The sequence below is a fragment of the Notamacropus eugenii genome, chromosome 3, assembly GCF_028372415.1.
Source record: "Notamacropus eugenii isolate mMacEug1 chromosome 3, mMacEug1.pri_v2, whole genome shotgun sequence".
NCBI lineage: Eukaryota > Metazoa > Chordata > Mammalia > Diprotodontia > Macropodidae > Notamacropus > Notamacropus eugenii.
In genome coordinates this window covers 38,153,932-38,173,117 of record NC_092874.1, presented here as the reverse complement: position 1 = coordinate 38,173,117, position 19,186 = coordinate 38,153,932, and the positions used below count along the sequence as shown (strand labels likewise).

The 19,186-nt window shown below is 37.2% G+C and overlaps 1 protein-coding gene across 2 annotated transcripts in view; it reads right to left on the bottom strand.

The window, feature by feature from the left end:
• ANKRD28 (ankyrin repeat domain 28) overlaps positions 1-19,186 on the bottom strand; it is a 218,832-nt gene that overhangs the window by 147,170 nt on the left and 52,476 nt on the right. Inside the window, exons 1-2 of one of the 2 annotated variants that reach the window (XM_072651270.1) lie at positions 8,708-11,149; positions 7,434-7,517 (exon numbers count right to left, since the gene is read on the bottom strand). In XM_072651270.1, the coding sequence (XP_072507371.1) occupies positions 7,434-7,517; positions 8,708-8,824 (201 nt within the window). In that variant the 5' untranslated portion in view covers positions 8,825-11,149. Of the gene's footprint in view, positions 1-7,433; positions 7,518-8,707; positions 11,150-19,186 lie in introns of those variants that run through there. The other variant, XM_072651271.1, reaches the window with a different exon arrangement.

Here is a 19,186-nt window from a genome sequence, read left to right as displayed (position 1 = left end):
TGTTGTCCAAGCTCCATCTAGCAGCCAAAGCACAGATCCAACGAGGTCAGTACCCTAACTCAATGAACTGAAGTGACGACTCTCTAAAACTTGGCTCTGATTTATCTTTCCATACTCACTATACATTACTCTCCTTGCTGCACTCTGTGATCCAGACAAACCGGCCTTCTCTCTGCTCCCACATTCGCCACTCTAACTCCCATTACGGCCCCTTTCTATTAGCCAGTCACACTGTGGCCTCACAGGACACCTCTCTCCTTTGTGAAACGCAGCTCAAGCACCACCTTCTCAGGAAGCTTCTCCAGATCTCCTCCCCCAATTGCCACCGCCCTCCCTCCATAACTCCCTAGTATTTATCCATTTGATGTTCATTTTGTCCTTCTCTATGTACACATGTATACACACACCCTAAAGTGAAAACAAAACAAATTAAAAAACCTCCCCCCCCACATGTCGGCTGCCTCTCCTAATATAATGCAAGCACTTTTATGACAGAGTTCCCCCCTCCCCCCACCCCCGCCCCACTGTGTTTGTTGTTCTTGTTCAGTCGTTTCAATCATGTCCAACTCTTCATGGCCCCATTTAGGTTTTTCTTGGCAAAGACATGGGAGTGGTTTGCCATTTCCTTCTCCAGCTCATTTGACAAAGAAGATTAAGTGACTTGCCTGGGATCACACATCTAGCTAAGTGTCTGAGGCTGCATTTGAACTCAGATCTTCCTCACCTGACTCTTGGTCCAGCAATCTATGTACCGTACAACCTAGCTATCCATTGTTTTTATACCCAAAGCCTAACAATGCCCTAGTCCTTCTTTAATGACATATGTTGTGGCTGGCTATGAATAACTGGGATCTGAGGATGGACAAAACACAAATTAATCTGTATTCCTTTCTTTCAATCTCAGACAATTTTTGAAGTACAGAGAAAAATTTCAAATGAAGTAAAGCAACCATAGATTTCCTATAGAGACTATGCCATCAAGCCATTACCATTGTTAATATCTTGGATATAAAGTTAGCCCTGGCAATAAACTGATAACTTACTACAAGCTTACTCTTGTTGGAAAAGAAAAGATAAAGCTCAGCAAATATTCAGCCTTAAAAACATATTATTACAAAATATTCATTATATTATGTAACAGAAATGACCAAATTCAACAACAGCTAACCAGTATCTTTAAAATATTAATTATTTATGAAGCTATAATAAGTTAAATAGAAAAAAGCATCAAAATGAGATCCATTTGGGTAGCCCAAAAATCAAAATGAACACAATCTTGCCTGGACAAGGAAGAGAGGATCTACGTGAGAATTTCTGAGCTTCTTTCAACCATGGAACATGAATGGTCCAACTTCATATATTAATTTAAACAAATATTTAGTTAAATCAGTAAGCATTTATTAAGCACTTACTATGTGCTAGGCACTATGCCAAGTACAGGGGATGCAAAGAAAGGCAAAAAGACAGTCCCTGCCCTCAAGGAGCTTACATTCCAATGAGGAAGACAACTTGTAAACAACAAGGTACATACAAGATATGTACAGAGTATGTGGAAGGTGATCCCAAAGGGCATGGAAGTAGCAGCAGGAGGAGCCAGGAAAGACCTCCTGGAATAAGTGGCATTTGAGGGGAAATGGCAGGTGAAGGGTCAGAGCTTCCCAAGCTTTCAGAAGACAGAGACCAGAGTTTAAGGAAATGTAAGTACGGCAATGTTTCCGGAATACGGACTAAGGCCTAAAGAGGACCAAAAAGAGGCTACATTAAGACTTTAAAGAGTACTTGTCTTACAACCCAATGAGGAAGACTAGTCACGTCAACTCTTTTTTGTATGTGTATATACCTGTAAAATCACTTCCTAATCTTCCACTTCCTATGATTCAGAACCAAAAAAGAATGCTAACAAAAATTTTCAACTTTTCCAAAGGCTTTCATGACATTTTGATAGGTCTAGACATACCTGACATACAGTGAGGTTTTCATGCCTTTCATTATAATGGCATTATTCTGTTGTTTCTTGTTTTTGATGTATTTGCATCAGGAGTTGAAAGAATATGTCTTGAAGAGTACGGATATTAGTTTTGAAGTGACAAAATGAATACTTTGGATGAGTCAGGATGTTATCAAAAAAGACTTCATAATTTGATACCATGACAACTAACCTCCAACTTGCTTTTTATGTAAACACTTCTGCATTACACCCCTGCTCTTGTTGCACACATGCATTCTGAGGGGCACAGAAAATTCTTATGATCATATCCAAGACCTTAGTGATGCTAAGTCCCTAACTTTCTATACCTTAATTTGTACACTATAAGAAGAAATGCTTATCAATTTTTTCCAATAAAAATTTATTACAATTTAAGGATATAACTTAGGGTACTGTGGTTTTTTTTAAGGTACTCAATTATTGTTCCATGGAGAGATGAGGAAGAGAGACAGAGAGAACATTCATGAGTCTTAGAAAACAAACTGTATAGAGAAAGAAAAGGTGAATATTTATCTTTTACTTATTCACTTATAATATAGTCATTCCCTCACCACTATTTCTGAATGTTTAGTAGTTGTAGTTTCATGGTGAAAATTGTGAAGTTGTAATTCATGTTATCCACACCTCCTGAGAGAGGAATGATGGACAGAAGTGCAAACAGAAGTATAATGGTCTCTTTACTTTTTGTTTTGTTTTGTTTTTTAAATATGGCTAACATGAAAATGTTTCGCATGATGTCACATATATAAATGATATATTAATGGGAGGGAGGGATAGAATTTGGAACTCAAAATTAAAGAAGAATGTCAAAAATAAATAAATAACGGGGGTAGTGGTGGTGGCACATATTCACAGAGTTACACTGAGTCATTTTTTCAACCCAGGTTGGTTGTTATAGGGATACAAAAAGGTCAGTGGACAGTGGGTCAAGGTCTGGTCAAGAATGGCTACATGGGGCACTCTAGCACAGAACTGTGTCCAAAAACAAGAGGAGGAGATCTTGTACTCCCAGACCCAGTTAAAATAGGGACAGATACCCACTGGCAGCTTTGTTGACTATCATCCAGTTCAGGGTCACAGATACAGAGAAGACTAAAAGGGGGGGCCTGTACCTGCGGTGGCATTCAATGGTAGGAAAGTTCTGGCAGGTGTACTGCTAAGACAGCTGATGTAGAAGCAAGCAACAGTGGTACAGCTCTGAAGTCTGGAGAGGAAAAACCAGGGCCACAACATCAGGAGCATGTAGTTCTAGCACCCTAAACCAGCAAAATACCACAGCTGGCTGATAGTGGCTGATCCCAATTTTCTATTGTTGCTCAGACCCAAACCCAGGTGAGGAATATGAAGTGACTAGGGGCACTTCAGTCAGACTTTGCTCTAAATTAAACGACTTTGGAGATGCTGTATGCTTATAAGTCCTCAGCCTGAGATCCTGGAAAATAAAGCACTGAGAAACCTAAGAAAGCAACAACAGGACCAGTTCAAACCTCCCCTCCAAAAGTGCACAGAGTCTGGCCCTCAGATCAAGTCCAAAGTCAGACTACAAGAAGAAAACTACTCCAGGACAATCAAAGACTAAAAGAAAAATACAGCTTGGGAAAAAATTCAATGAGAATCCCAAGCTTGAAATACCATATTCCAGAAAGCAAAGGATATGGGCTCAAAAATAACTGATCTGGCAAATCTGAGTATGATATTCAGGGGAAAAAAACGGATCTTTGACAAACTGGAAGATTTTCAAGCACTCCTGCTGCAAAGACTAGAAGAATAAACAAGGAGGAACTGTTCATACATCAGAGTAGGGGAAGATGATACGTGTGTCCCCACTGAAGACTGTCATTACTATGGGCATTACTTCTGTTCACTGATGTCTGACCATAGCGTGTCAGTGCTGTCCATGGAGTTAAGATACTCAAGTGGTTTGCCTTTTCCTTCTCCAATGGATTAAGGCAAACAGAAATTAAATGACTGGCCCAGAGTCACACAGTTATTAAGTACAGTCAGATTTGAGCTCAGATCTTTGTGATCTATGCCCAGCAGTCTATCCACTGAGCTCCCATTTGCAATTTTCTTGGCAAAGATACTGGAGTGGTTTGCTATTTCCTTCTTCAGCTCATTTAACAGATGAGGAACTGAGGCAAATAAGGTGAAGTGACTTACCCAGGGTCACACAGCTAGTACGTGTCAGGGTGGATTTGAACTCACGAAGATAAGTCTTCCTGATTCCAAGTCCAGTATTCTATCCACTGCACCACCAAGCTGTCCATTAAGGGTCACTAAGAGAATCTAATTAGACAGCAAGGCTGGGAGTAGTTCTGTATGTCTTGATAATCTTAAGAGAAGAATGGAAAGAGAGGGGAAGAGGAACACATGGGGTAGGGGTGGGGGAAAAGCAGAAATGGAGGGCAGGAAAGGAAGGTTAGAGAAAAATGTCCTACATAAGCAGCATATACAAGCAGACATCTATACAAACAAGGGGGAATTGGCAGGGGAAGTGGATGACACTTCAACCTCACTCTTAACTGGTCAAAGGAGGCAAAAATGCACACGCACACACATACAGCTGTATCAAAAATATATCTCACTCAAAGAAATGGGAGGAGGGAGAATGAATGGGAAGGCAGTTTAAGGGAATGGCAGTCCTAAGCAAAATAAACTCTAAGGATGTACAAAAATATTTATACCTCTTTTTGAGGAGGCAAAAAAATAGGAACCAAGAGTGTGTCCATAAGTTGAGGAATGGATGAACAAGTTACATTACATAAATCTGACAGAATATTTCAATGTCATAAGAAATGATGAAAGATGATTTTGGAGAAACCTGGGGAGACTTACATGAAGTGATAGAAAGTAAAGTGAAGAGAACCAGGAAAACAGTTTATAAAGTGACAGCAACAAGAAAAAGACAAACAACTTTTGAAAGGTGAAAGTGCTAGTAGCTCAGTGTAATAATCATCAGCTATGATTCCTCAGAACTAACAATGAAACACGCTACTCATCCTCCAGAGAGAGGTGAAGGAAGCAGAGCATGAAAAGAGAAACACACACATATGTACATATCTATGTACATACACACGTACCCCTACCTGTGCCACACACACACACAGATATGGCCAATGTGGAAATCCGTTCTGCTTAGTTGTGCTTAGCTATCCATGTTTTTAAGAGCAGTTTTGTTTTTCTTCAATTCTCAGATGAAGGGAGGGAGCTAGCTTAGAAAGGGCAGAAAGGTGTCTCTTGCTAATTTTTAAAAATAATAATTTAAAAAAAGACAATGCAGATGGACAATGAATTGAACATATAATGGAACAGGAGAAAAGTGGGCTAGATTGCATTTGGGAAACTGTACAGGGCCTTTTAATGACCCTAATCCACTCCCTAAGACAAAATCACTTTGATACTCATACTTGCTATGTGGTTGTAAGTAATGGAACACCAGATGTTCTAAAGAATTTAAAGTTCTAAGTCCCTAAGAGAACATGGAGTGCCATGTTAGCAACTAAGCACAGCGTTATGAGTGGCATAAAGGATGCCAGCTGAGAGAAGCAGAACAGGAAAAGGAGGTGGGGCTAGTCATTTAAATGAAATCAAGAGATAACAGCCTACATGACCCACTGCTACTCACAAATCTAGAGTAAGGCCTCGAGTGCACTAAATGAAGTTTCTCTGGATGGTCTATGGGAGAAGAGTGAGAGGTATACAAAGAAAGAAGGAATTGTGAGTTATGACCTACATCAAAGAAAGGAGTACCAACATGAAGAAATAAAAGATCAAAATCCTTAAATGTAATTTTTATCTGGTCAAGGATTTAGGTAGCCCTTTCTTGTGGATACGTTCTTTCAACATTTCAGTAACAATTAAAATACAACTATCAAGAGAGTTCAAATGTTTCACAACATAAAAAGAACAAAAAATAATATGCTTTCATAAGTTAAACAGTTCCAAAATGAGCAAATATATCTCTCAGAGTTTGGGTAACTGAACAAAATTGTTACTATGTATTTTAATATATTATCTCACCCTCATGAAGCTTAGAGACCTACACATCTATAATGAGAACTCAAGAGATTAAGTAAATGGTGAACAGGAAATCTTTCTCTCATTGCTCTTTAATATTGATTATAAACTTGCTTCTTACTATTTAGTAAGAAAGGTTGTTTGTTTTTTTTTAATGTGCTAAGGGAATAAAAGAATGAATGAAAGTTATGACATTCATTTATATAACATTCCAACTTCCACAATCTTGATTATCCAGAATATAGCCATAAACCTGGGAGATAAGAGAATCACCCCCTTCCTACTGTCTCCCCCCACATGCCTCCACTCAAGCATAGGGATTATGTATATAAAATTTTCACAGAACACAAATACAATTAATCATTCTTTCTGCAAAAAGTAACTCAAACTCATTAACTGGCTGGCTCTATAAAATACTATACGCAATCTTAGTAACAAGGAACCCTGCAATGAAATGACATTTAAATGAATATAAGCTGAAGGTTGTCAACGAAACTGGGAAGAGAATCCTCTAACCAGATGCGGCCTCTTCCAAGATGAATGGGGCCTATACCCACCTAGACGGGGTGACAAAAATCCTATCACACATACTAATCCAGAACTAAACATATTCTAAAAGAGAGGAACAATGCTTTCCTGTATTGTGTTGCTTTTAAAACAAGTAACCACAGCGCTTATTGTGTAAAAGGAACAAAAAGGGAAAAAAGGTCCTTTTATTTAGGGCTGAATAATTTCAAACTCATAAAACCCAGTTTTATTGGAGCTACTTTCGAGATCACATGAAATAGCAAGACACTACTTTATTCACAGTACTACAGAGGAACACTTGTTTCACTGGAAATGCATTAATGGGCCTGATTCTACTAAAGTAAATTGCTAACTTTTAAAAAAAATATTAATAATATTTTTTATGGCCCAAGAGCAAGTTACTAATTTTAGGAAACTTCCTTTAAAAAAAGCTCACTACATAATAACTGCAGGCCTGAAAGATCACTTGCAAAAACAACAATGAAAAATATACAAGTTATTCTTCTTTTAACAGCAGGAGTAATCAAAGGAAAATTTATGTGTGCTCAACATCTCTCTACAACTACATCCATTCACAGGAAATGTCAGATTTCACCTTAGAAAAAAAACAAAACAAAAAGTTGCAAGAAGCATATATGTCATGAATTACTTTAAGTGTATATCACTATTTTTCATGGAAAAAACTTGGTTTTATTTCATTTGAAAACTGTAAAACAGAAACCTTAAAAATACAATTTTAAAAAATTTGTAACTCAAAATCTTATAAAAGTGAATGGTGGAAACTATCTTTACATGTAACTGGAAAAAATAAAACACCATTAAGTGTGGGGGGGGGGGAGGGAGAAAAAATACAATTCAAGGAGTTTGAAGATTATCTACATTTAACTCTGCTTTTTATTACCTGAAAGTTAACATCTTCTTTCTTAAATATTAGTGCCCGAACTTCATCAGGATCTCCATTAAATATAGCTTGAACCAGTGATGGCTAAAATATAAAAGAAAAGGGGTATAAAAAATTCGTCTTTGTCCATAAATGCTTTATAAAAACACTTGTTTCCAATAAATTTCTAAGTCAAGAGCAACAATAACAAGCATAGAATGTTTCCTCTGTCCCCACTTTACCAATAACTAAAAACCAGTATCTAGCAGCAATCTTTATGAACTTTGTTACATTTTCTTTGCAAGCTGCACAATCATTATCATATCATGAAAGGAAAAAAAGATAAAACTAGGAAAGATCACTAATAAGCTTAGCCACAATAAAATAATGTATTAAGCCAGATAAATCTGAATTTTTAAGACTAGTCTATTAAATCTTTCCAATGAGTAGGATTATTTAAACTAGAGGATCTAAAATACACAGGCCCAACTGTCTGTACTCACTCAAATAGTTCCCACACAATCTAGGGGTCCATTAAAACAAGGCCTCCTTGAAAACATTTTGCTTGGGAGCTGAGAACTAAAGTTGTACCACTGATGTAGCATAAGAGTTCATGATCTAGAAATTTACAAAAATGATGATTCAGTCTCCCTGTTCTTAGACCAAGTACAGTATGTCTGAATGGCATGATTAACACACATAAACACGTGTAAGTCTAAATATAAGTTTCCTAATCAACAGCATAAGTATCTATGATAGGATATCATGTTCTAAAGGAGTTGACAACAGCTTTTAAAACAAGGCTAAAGATAACACAGTACTAGATAAAAGTTGTACATGTAAACAATATACAAGCTATTACAGTAAATGCCAGGCCTTCTGTTTTACTAGTAGCAGTCAGTCTCTCCTAAAACAGGGAGAACTCCCAGTTCTTACTTGATACCTCAATTTCACAAACTACAGATTAGACACGGAAAGAAAGGAAGTGAAAGACAAAATATATTTATATTCACTAGGCTATAGGCAATCTACAGTCAGACTGAAATCATATTATAAATCATAAGGTTAATTTTCCTTTTTAAAGTTGAAAGTATACAGCCTTTGTCCTATCTCAAAGGTTTTTCATCTTCCAAGAATATCAGAAACATATTCACTTTACATTTTGACATGGTAGATATTACTGCAAACTGAAAACATAAATGACTAAAAAGTCTATTATTAAAAAGCAAAAAAAAAAAAAAATCACTCATATTACACCAGAATACAAAAATACTTAAGAAACTATCACATCTTACCAATGCATTTCCAGAAGCTGGAGATGGAAGGAATTTATTTTCCTGAGGCAATTTGGAAACAAATGTTGGAGATTCATCTTCTATCTCCTCCAAAACAACAATACACACCCGACTCATTCGTTTAAAACACTAAATTTCAAACTATATAGCAAAAGTTACAGTTGATATAGCACAGGGAGTATGTCTTTCTCTTCTGTACACACTTGCGAACATTCTGTGTACTACAGCTGGCATTTAAAAGTTAATTTTAAACTTCAGTTTTTCCAGTGGTGACTGACCCCCTACAGTTTTGAAACATCTCTAAAATTGCCAAGTCCTATTATTCTGTTCAAAGTCACTAGTTCTTTACTACATAAATTATTAGTAAAACCCAAAACAAAACCTTTGTAAATTAATCTCAGGTATAATCTAAATTCATTTGAAAAATTATCCTTTAAAAAAATTATGCCTTTTTAGTATCCCTTGTCTTCACAGCAGAATTTTGTTAGCACAGAGAGGTCATTGTTTGGGGTGACATGACACCACTTTGTATTGACTGAAAGGAGAAGCAACTGCAGTGACAGAGTCTATCCCAGTTATCCTCAATTCGGGCAAGGTCAATTTGGTCACGTATAGCTGGCTTTCTTTGATCAAAACAAATTTTAAAATTTCACTATTCTATCTCCATCTCAGAGTCAAACCTTCATTTCTTCAGTTTCACTAGTCTTAATGCTGATATACTCCAGAAAAAATTCATCTGTGCTCAGCACAAATTCAGAACATGGAGCTCAGAGGTTGACAATTCTTTCTACGTTTAAAAAATAAACCCACTCTTCTGCATCAACAGCAAAGCTGCAATACATTTACAGGCAATGAGTCAGGTCACGAGGGACAATAAGAAAATTCTTGGTGTTAGAATATGGCCTGTTCAATCGAGATTTCCCAAACGGCAAGCATGCAGAGAGCTGTATTTTCATCAATAGCACAGGCAATGCAGAGCCCTCATTCCTCCTCCATCAAGCAGCAGTTGGCTGTGGCTGTTCTAGCAAATAACCCACAACAAGAAGGGTATTAGCAAAATAAAATCTTAACGGTTTAAAGAAGCTACGAAGCTCAAATAACTGTTCAAATCACTGCTTCGACCTTTTCCTCTACAAAGTAGTTTATCACTTGAGTGTTTTCCTTTGATCTCTGCATGAATCCAGCTTCCATTATACAGTCCTCCTTCAAGGGAAAAAAAATCCTCCGTGCATCTTCTTTCCGACTACTCTTTTATTCAAACATCTGGGTCGGTGCCAATCCAGCTTCCTTCCACTGCTAGCCTTTTTAGTAGATTTCAGATGTTTCTGTGTTCAGTAGATGATTTTGAAAAAGCCACAAACCCCTTGAATGAACTGATCATTAAAAAGAAAGACGAAAAATCAACCACAGGACCTGAAAAATCAGCCCCACAGCAGCATTCCGACTGAGCCTAGTCTGAAGAGCAGACTGCAGACCCGCAGGATAAAATGCCTAGTAATGCTCACATGTTACACTTACCACAGAACTGAGCCACTGCTCAGGATGTAACTTCCTCTAGCCACCCCCCAAAAAGGGCCACATTTGTAAAGTCTTCACAATTAGAATGCCCATGCCAGTTCTGTGACTAATTCAGATCAAACTAAAAAATTCTTTAGCTGAAAAATGAGCGTGCTTTTAACATTTTCCACTAAAAGCCACAAAGAAATCTGGTATCCTGGTATACTGCCTCTGCTGACTAACATCCATTTATGCAAGTAAACAGTTCCAAACAGCTTAACTGTTTTCATATGTTACTGTATAGAAGCCACTTTAACCCTTTCATGCTAACCAGAATTGTTAAAATAGACGTCCTGGCAAAACTGGTATCAGTGTACTGGGATGGGATTTAGAGATAAGAGAAAATCTGCAACCAAATACAGACATTTGCCTAGACAGACACATCCTTAGGCTAAACTTTTGTTATTTAGAAAGACAATTTTGATAATTACAAGGCAACAAATATTCTTCAGGAAATTTCAAACCAAAACTATCATTTTTTCCTACAAGCTAGATAGTACTAGTAAGTGTATAACCTCCTTACATCTCAGTATCTTCATTAAAAAAAATAGGGATAATACACTTCAGCTAACCACATTCATCAGTACCTTAAATGAATGAGTTTTCTGTGATTCTTGTAAATTTATCATTTTGACTCACATCTATCTAAAAGTAGCTGTACTTCCCCTAGCATTTATTAAATACCTACTATGTGCCAAGCACTATGCAAAGCGCTGGGGGTAGATAAAAAAAGGGCAAAAAAAAAATAGACCCCGTTCTCAAGAAGCTCACAGTCTAATGGGGGAGACAATATGCAAACAACTATGTACAAAACAAGATATGACAAAAAAATTTCTGGAAATTCTTCTATTCACTGACATACATATGTATATATGTATATATATTATATATATACACATATGAGACAAGTTTCTTACTGATATTAATCCATGATTCCTGCATATTAGCAAACAGGCACTATCCCTCTACCAGTGTCGGTCAGATACTTCTATATAGCAGCTTAGGAAGCAGGACTTACACCATGCTGCCTCTCCGCTTATTACAGAAATGAAAGACAGAAATTAGGTTATCTATTTAAGATATCTTCCAATTCAAAGTATCACATAAAATTTCAATATGAAGACATTCACATAATGTGGGCAAAGTCTTAAGAATCTGTACTACCTTACTTTCAAGTGATGAAATATGGGAATAAGGAAGAGTTAGGTAAGCATTTATACAGTACCATCTATGTCCCAGGCACTGTGCCAAACATTTTTATTAATATCATCTCGTTTGATCCTCAAAACAACCCTGAGAGATAGTATTATCACCACTCTACACTTGGGGAAATTGAGACAAACAGGTTAAGTAACTTGCCCACGGTCACATAAGTAAAGTTATCTGAGGCCAGGTTTTAAACTCAGGTCTTCCTGAGTCCAGGTCCAGGCTCTATTTACTACCCCTCCAAATGTGTACCTCAATCAAGAGTGTTATTTAATTTGCTCCCAGGATATGCTCCCTCCTTCCTCAGTGAGTCTTTCTCCACCACCCCTTCTACTCTCTTACTAGGCGACTGGAACACACATGCTCCCACCTGGTTGTACCCCAAGGTACGACAATTCATACCTCAAAACCTGCTCTGAGAGGGAACTGGAAGACTTCTGGCTTTTCATTGCCACTTTCAGACTCTCCCTCTACTATCATCATTCAGCAACCTCTTCTTGAAGGTACAAGCTTTCCAAATTTATCCCCCAATCTGGATCCTTCCAAACCCTACCCCTCACAATCTCCCTTCTTCCCTAATGAGTTGCCTGACTAAATAATCTTTCATAATCTTACATAATCTTTCTCTCCACAACTCCAGCCCTCAAACTGAAGACTTCAATACATATTGGTTAATGCTTCCTCAAGCACCTTAAAATCATGTGCTCAATTCCCAAGACCAACTTACTCCTTCATGTCAACTGTGACCTTGATAAGGCTATCACAAAATAAGTGGTTCATGTCCATATTAACTCAGAAATGTCTTCATCTCATCATACCCATCTTTCCCCATCCCATGCCTTACAACCCCAACATTCTTCTTCAGCCTCCCCATGACTACCATTTTCTTTATCCCTCAGTTCTTTCCTAGGCTCTAATCCCTCCACTGGCTACACTCCCTTCTTTTTTCTACATTAACCCTTGGTGAACTATCCTCTTCTCTTTTCCTACTCCTGATCAAGCCAAACTCCCACCATCTGCCACTTCATACTCAGGAAAATCACCAATGTTGCTGACTAGATCCACCACCATTTGTTACACAATCTCAACTGGACCCTTACTACATCGAGACAATTATTCTACAATTGGTTCAATATCCCACTCTCCAGAGAAACTGTTCCAAACATTGCCTCTCATCAAGTCTTCCACTTCACCTTACGTATCCCACCCCTCCTTCTGAGTTCAACTTCACCAATAAGCTCCCCCTTATGTCCTCTTCCTCATCTCACATCGTTCCGACATCTTAAGTCATTTAATCTCAGTTAACCTCAAATGTACTTCAGTTTCTTCAACTGTAAAATGGGGACCTACTTCTCAGAGTTGCCGTGATGATCAAATGAGATATTTGTAAAGTGCTTAGCACATATAACTGCTAGCTATTATTACTATGTCTCCCTAATCATTAAAACCTCCACTGATTCTATCATACTTGACAGGAGTCATTATTTTTCCTCCCTTCTGGGGGGGGGGTCTAAACTCCATGAGAAAATGATCTATGCTTCTTGCCTCTCGTGTCTCTTCTAAAACCTTCTGCATTCTGGTTTCCAGCCTCGTTATTAAACTGAAACTTCCATCTCCAAACTTATTGAAGATCTAACTGCCAAAGTGAATGGCTTTTTTCTCAGTTTTCATCCTTTTTGACTTCTCTGCAGGACCTGACACTGTTAAGAATACTCTCTTCTCCCAAGGTTGTAATGACACTGCTTTTTCTACTCCTCCACCCCACATTTCTTTCTTTTGATTCTCCTCTTGTCTAGCCACAACTGCTTTGTCAGTCTTCATCCAGGTCATGACCACTAAGCATGACCCTATTCTGGTGGACCTTATTCTCTTATCCCTCAATATTACCTTACTTAATGATCACAATCAGCTCCCTTGGGCTCAATTATCATCTTTATGCAGATGATTCCAAGATCTACAGACATCCCTTGCTTTCTCCTAAGCTCTAGTCTCCTATCACCAACTGACTTTTAGACACCTTCAACCTTAAGGCCCCTAGGTATCTCAAAATCAACGTGTCTAAAACAGAACTCATTGCTTCTTAGCTTCTCTACTACACTTGAAGACTACCACCATCCTCATGGCCACCAACCTCGGTGATACTCCCATTGCCCCCACATATCTAATCGAATACCCAATATTGTCATTTCTTCTTGAACATCTCTCATTATCTGTCTCCTCTCCACTAGCACAAGCAACAACCTAATGCATGATTCATTACCCTTTGCCTGGACTACTGCAAAAGCTTTCTAGTTAGTCTGTCTGCCTCAAGTCTCTCTCCCCACCCCAATGTATTCTCCTCCCAAACTCCAGTGGTTCTCTATTATATCCCACACTAAACAGAAACTGCTTGGCACAACAGCATATCCTTTTAATAGGTCATCCCCGTTAATCAAAAGTTAGTGATATAGTACTCAGGTACTATATGAACACAAATACAAAATATTCTTTATACAAATACAAATCTAAATAGCAAATAAATCTAAATCTAAACTGAAATATTAATTGCTCATTTTAAGCTGAGTCAATATAATAAAAATGACAATACTACCTAAATTTACTTTTTCAACGCCATACCAAACTACCAAAGGATTACTTTATAGATCTAGAAAAACAATAAAAAATTAATTTGAAGGAACAAAAGGTAAAAAATCTCAAGGAAATTAATGGGGGAAAAAATCTGAAGGAAAAGGACCTAGAAGAACCAGATATCAATCTATACTATAAAGTAATAAACATCCAAACAACTGGTTAAAAAAATAGGTTAATCAGTGGAATAGATCGCCTACAATATGCAGTGCAAATGTAGTGTAGCCTAGTATCTGATAAATACAAAGATCCCAGTTTTGGGGCAAAAATTCACTATGACAAAAATTATGGGGGAAAAATGTAAAATAGACTGGAAAAAACTAGGTATGGAAGAACATCTCACATCATCTACAAGATGAGCTCCAAATTCATGACTGAGACATAAAGGATGATGTGATATGAAAAATTACCTGCAACTTTATAAAGAGAGGAAGAGTTCATGACCAAAAAAAATAGAAATGGGTCAAAGAAGATAAAATGTTCAAGTTCTTGCATAAACAAAACCTATGCAGCTAAAATTAGAAGAGAAGCAGGTAAATGTGTGTGTGTGTGTGTGTGTGTGTGTGTGTGTGTGTGTGGAGGGGGAATTCTTGCTAATAATTTTCTCTGATAAACATCTCATTTCCAAGATATATAAGGAACTGACTCAAATTTATAAGAGCAAGAATCAAACTGACATAAAAAAAAAAATCTAAACCACTAAAAGGGGAATCTAGGAGGCAAAGTATAGGGCATCAGGCCTGGAATCAGGAGGACCTGAGTTCAAATGTGTCCTCAGACACTTGCGAGCTAGCCATGCGACTCTGTTGATCTCAGTTTCCTCACGTGTAAAATGAGCCAGACAAGAAAATAGCAAACTACTCAATTATCTTTGCCAAGAAAACCCCATATGGGAACACAAAGAGTCTCAAACGACTAAACAATACTGATAAGACAAAGGAAGTTCTTTTGGGGCAGCTAGGTGGTGCAATGGATAGAGTGAAGGGCCTGGAGTCAGGAAGACCTGAGTTCAAATTCTGCCTCAGACACTTACTATGTGACCTTGGGCAATTCACTTAACCCTGTTTGCTTCATTTTTGTCACGTGTAAAATGATCTGGACAACGAAATGGCAAACTACTCCAGCATCTTTGCCAACAAAACCCCAAATGGGGTCATAAAGAGTTGGACAAGACTGAAACAACTGAACAATGATAATCACTAAGAATTAGAGAAATGCAAATTAAAACTGAGGTTCTACATCTGATCTATCAGATTGACAAAGCTGACAAAAAATGAAAATGGCAAATGCTGGAAAGGCTGTGGGAAAACAGGTACATTAAAGCACTGTTCGTAAAGCTGTGACGTGGTCCAGACACTCTGGAAAATAATTTGGAATTATACTGTAAATATCCTTCGACCCAGAAATACCACTACTAGGTCTACACCCAGATAGCAAAGAAAAAGAAAAAGGGCCCATGGGTGCAAAATTATTTATAGCAGCTCCTTTTGCAGTGACAAAGAACTGGAAACCCTGGGGACATCCATCAATTAGGGAATAGCTGAACAAGTTATGGTATATGAATATGATGGAATACTACTGTGCTAAAGGAAATAATGAAGGTAGTTTTGGAGAAACCTGGAAAGACTTGTATAATTGATGCAGTGTGAAGTGAGCAGTCAGAAAATAAATTTCTACAGCAACAATAATATTGTAAAGATAATCAATTTTAACCAACACAGTGACTAACCATTATTCCAGAAGAACACACACACACACACACACACACACACACACACACACACACACACACTCTCACTCACTCACTCTCTCTCTCTCTCGGTAAAGAGGCTCGAGAAAGCAGATTGAAACTTATTGCAAAGGGGGAGACAATGTGGGAATTTTTTTGGGGGGTGGGACTTAACTATACCTGTTTGTAACAAAGGATTTTGTCTTTCTTGCTTTTTTTGGGGGGGGGGAGAGATTAATCTGAAAAAAATATAATGCAACAATTTTCTCTAAATGCCCAATCACCATGTTATGATCATCATCAGTATTACAGAAATATTAATGCCTGAAAAGAAAACAATAATAGCACTCTGGTTCATTTTCTTGCCCCAAAGTATAATTTCTTATGAAATGGACTAATTTATTTTATGATCCCCTAATTTGCACAATTTCATAATAAAAATTAATTACTGATACATAGACTTATTAATTAGGTTTTAATAGTGAAACTCTGAAGTCACCATTGTAATAATTAATATCTATGGCAATAATGGACAATTTCAGAATAAAGAATCACTGATAAGGAAAATCATATAACATCTAAACCATTGTTTCCCAACTAGCATCCTGAAGACATTACTCATATATCCTGGCAAACATTTCCCTCCACAATTTAGTTCCTGCTTTTCCACCACAGACCATCCAATGCTGTCCTGACTACCTTTTCTTTTGTTAACCCTCATCCTTTCAGCATTCTCTTTGCCTACCTGTAACATTGTAATGGAAGGAGTACTAGACTTGAAACCTAGGTCTTCTAACTCCTACTTCTAGCTTCAGTACCATCTCCTAGATCCATGAACTTTCAAGTCATATAACCTCTTTTTTCTTCACATGCACCCCAGTTTTTTAATATGTAAGATAATCATAATACTTATACTACTTGTATACGTAAGAAAACCCTTGGGTGGAAAGCACTTTGTATACCTTAAAATTCAGTATTAATACAAGTTACTGTTTTTATTACTATTCTCAGAGAAGTGTATCAAATAAGGTAAATCTGTAGCATAAAGTATTCCCCTTCTCTACAATGTTCCAATTAATTTGCCATTGTTGCTGATTTTATACACAGGAGTTTTTTTCTCAACATTACTGCAATATGACAGTTTTTTCAAAGGACTAGTTCCCCTACTTCCCCTTGCATTTTCTTTTGGTGAATTTGTGTTCTTTTTGACTCCTCATACACCCTCATATCAAATCAACTGTAACAAAGTAAATGTGACTTTAAAAAAAAGAATCATATGCACTAAGCTCTAAGGCACCCTGGGCAAGTAAGTCACTGCTTCCCTATTTCCTCATCTAAAAAATGAGCAGAATACTTACGCTACCTACACCATGGGTCCAGCATAAATGTCAGATGAAATACATAAAGCACCATTTAAAGTACATGAATGTCACAGATTAGGAAGGCAGTATGATGGAACAGAAAGACTGGAGAGGTAAAAGTTCAGAGGCCTGGATCCTGATCAAAGCTCTTTCACTGTTAGACCTTGAACAAGTTATTCTCTTCTCTGTAAACTAGATCACCTCCAACGCCCATGATCAAACCTAAATCTCTTTATGATCTTATGACTGTAGTCTAAGGACTGAAAACCTAACAACTGGTCCCTATTTAAGTCTCAATGGAGTTCCTAATCAATGTTTTTCAAATGGAACCCAGATCTATTTTACACAAATACTTATGACACAAGGTATATGCTTAAATGCCCCAGAAGAGGGACAGGTAATTGCCAAGAATTAGTTCAAGCAGGACAATACTACAGCATATGTAGACATTAATTATGTATCTACTTGAATAAATACATTATTTTGATAGTCCTGAGAAATAGCATGTACAGGGAAGCCTCCATCTACAAAGAACTTGTAAGTCTACTAGTTAATTCCAGCATAGTTTGCAAACAGTCCCTAAATTTTGACAGTCCTATTTCTGAAGCAAATTATTAAAACTTAGAATAAACTACTATCCCAATATAGTAGTACAATTGTAATGTTTTGTTCATCTAGTACCTTTGGGGAAATAAATTGTTCCAGGCAAATTAATTTTCCAGTTAACTTTTTAAACAGTATTTTAACTTTGTCTCTTTTGTAGAAATCTTTCTATAGCATTATTCTTTCTTTTCTTAGTAAAGCGAAAGCAATTTTATTGATGACTTTGGGTCATCATTATCAGCATTAATTATACTGTGGATTCTGCTGTCAGAGGAGCTAGGCTGTATTACCTAATCTGATTAGTGTGCAATCTTGAGCATGTGAAATCACTTCTCAGTCTCAGTTTCCTCAATTACTAAACAGAACTGATACTAGTACTTACACTTCCCACCTAAGCTATAAAGCATATACGGGGTATCCCAAAAGTCTTGATGCAATTTTAAGCTCCTCAAGCTTAAGGCCAGCACTCATTTCTTTTTCACTTCTAAATTACTAAAGCTTAAAACTGCATTAAGACTCCTCGAACATAAAAATGTTCCTTTATAAATATCATGCCTTCAGAAGCTCTATCGTGGCATATAATCTAGTTCCTGTTTATGCTATTTCCTTGAACCTAGCTGTCAGCTGTCACTTCTCAGTGCTATCAATGTCCCTTCTAGGAACTTCCTCCGCTCCCCACTGCTCTTAAAATTTTCTATTTGTTGTTAGATAAAGAACTAAAAGCTGTCAACAGAAAGCATATTACCATATTTGTTAAAAGTCAGTAACCTGGATCTCATATACAATGTTTGTATTAGACCATGGCTAGAAGGTGGCTATACCTCTTTCTTCTAGATTAAAATTCATTAGCTTTGGGATGTACTTTTGCTCAAAGAATGCTCAGAGACTTTTTCAATACTTGAAATTGTGCAGCTGGATGGTTGAAGTTCTCATAAATCTCACTGTCAGGTACAAAACAAGTTAGTATAAAATGTATACAATCCATTACCAGTATGTCTATTTTTTTCTGTTGTGAAACAGATTATCTTTACAGGAAACATAACTAGGTTCTGGTGAAGTTCTAAATTGTCTATCCTTACTAATTATCAGAAGCTTGCCAATCTGAAACTACTGTAATGACAAAAGTTGCCTAATTTCCATTCTAAAATTAATGAAATGTTTAACTTCAAAATGTCATCAAAGCCACACATACATGTTTTAGCACCTATCTTCTAGGGTTCTGCTTCAAGCTTACATTGCCTAACACCTCTATACAAAATATTCCCAAACTAGTCAGCTCACTCTGCCAAAGGTTCCAGTGCCACGCTTGTAACTGTTCGCTGGGTATTTCCACCTGGATGACTTATTATCACCATAAACAATGTCTAAAATTCAATGTAATGCCTTCCAACCAAA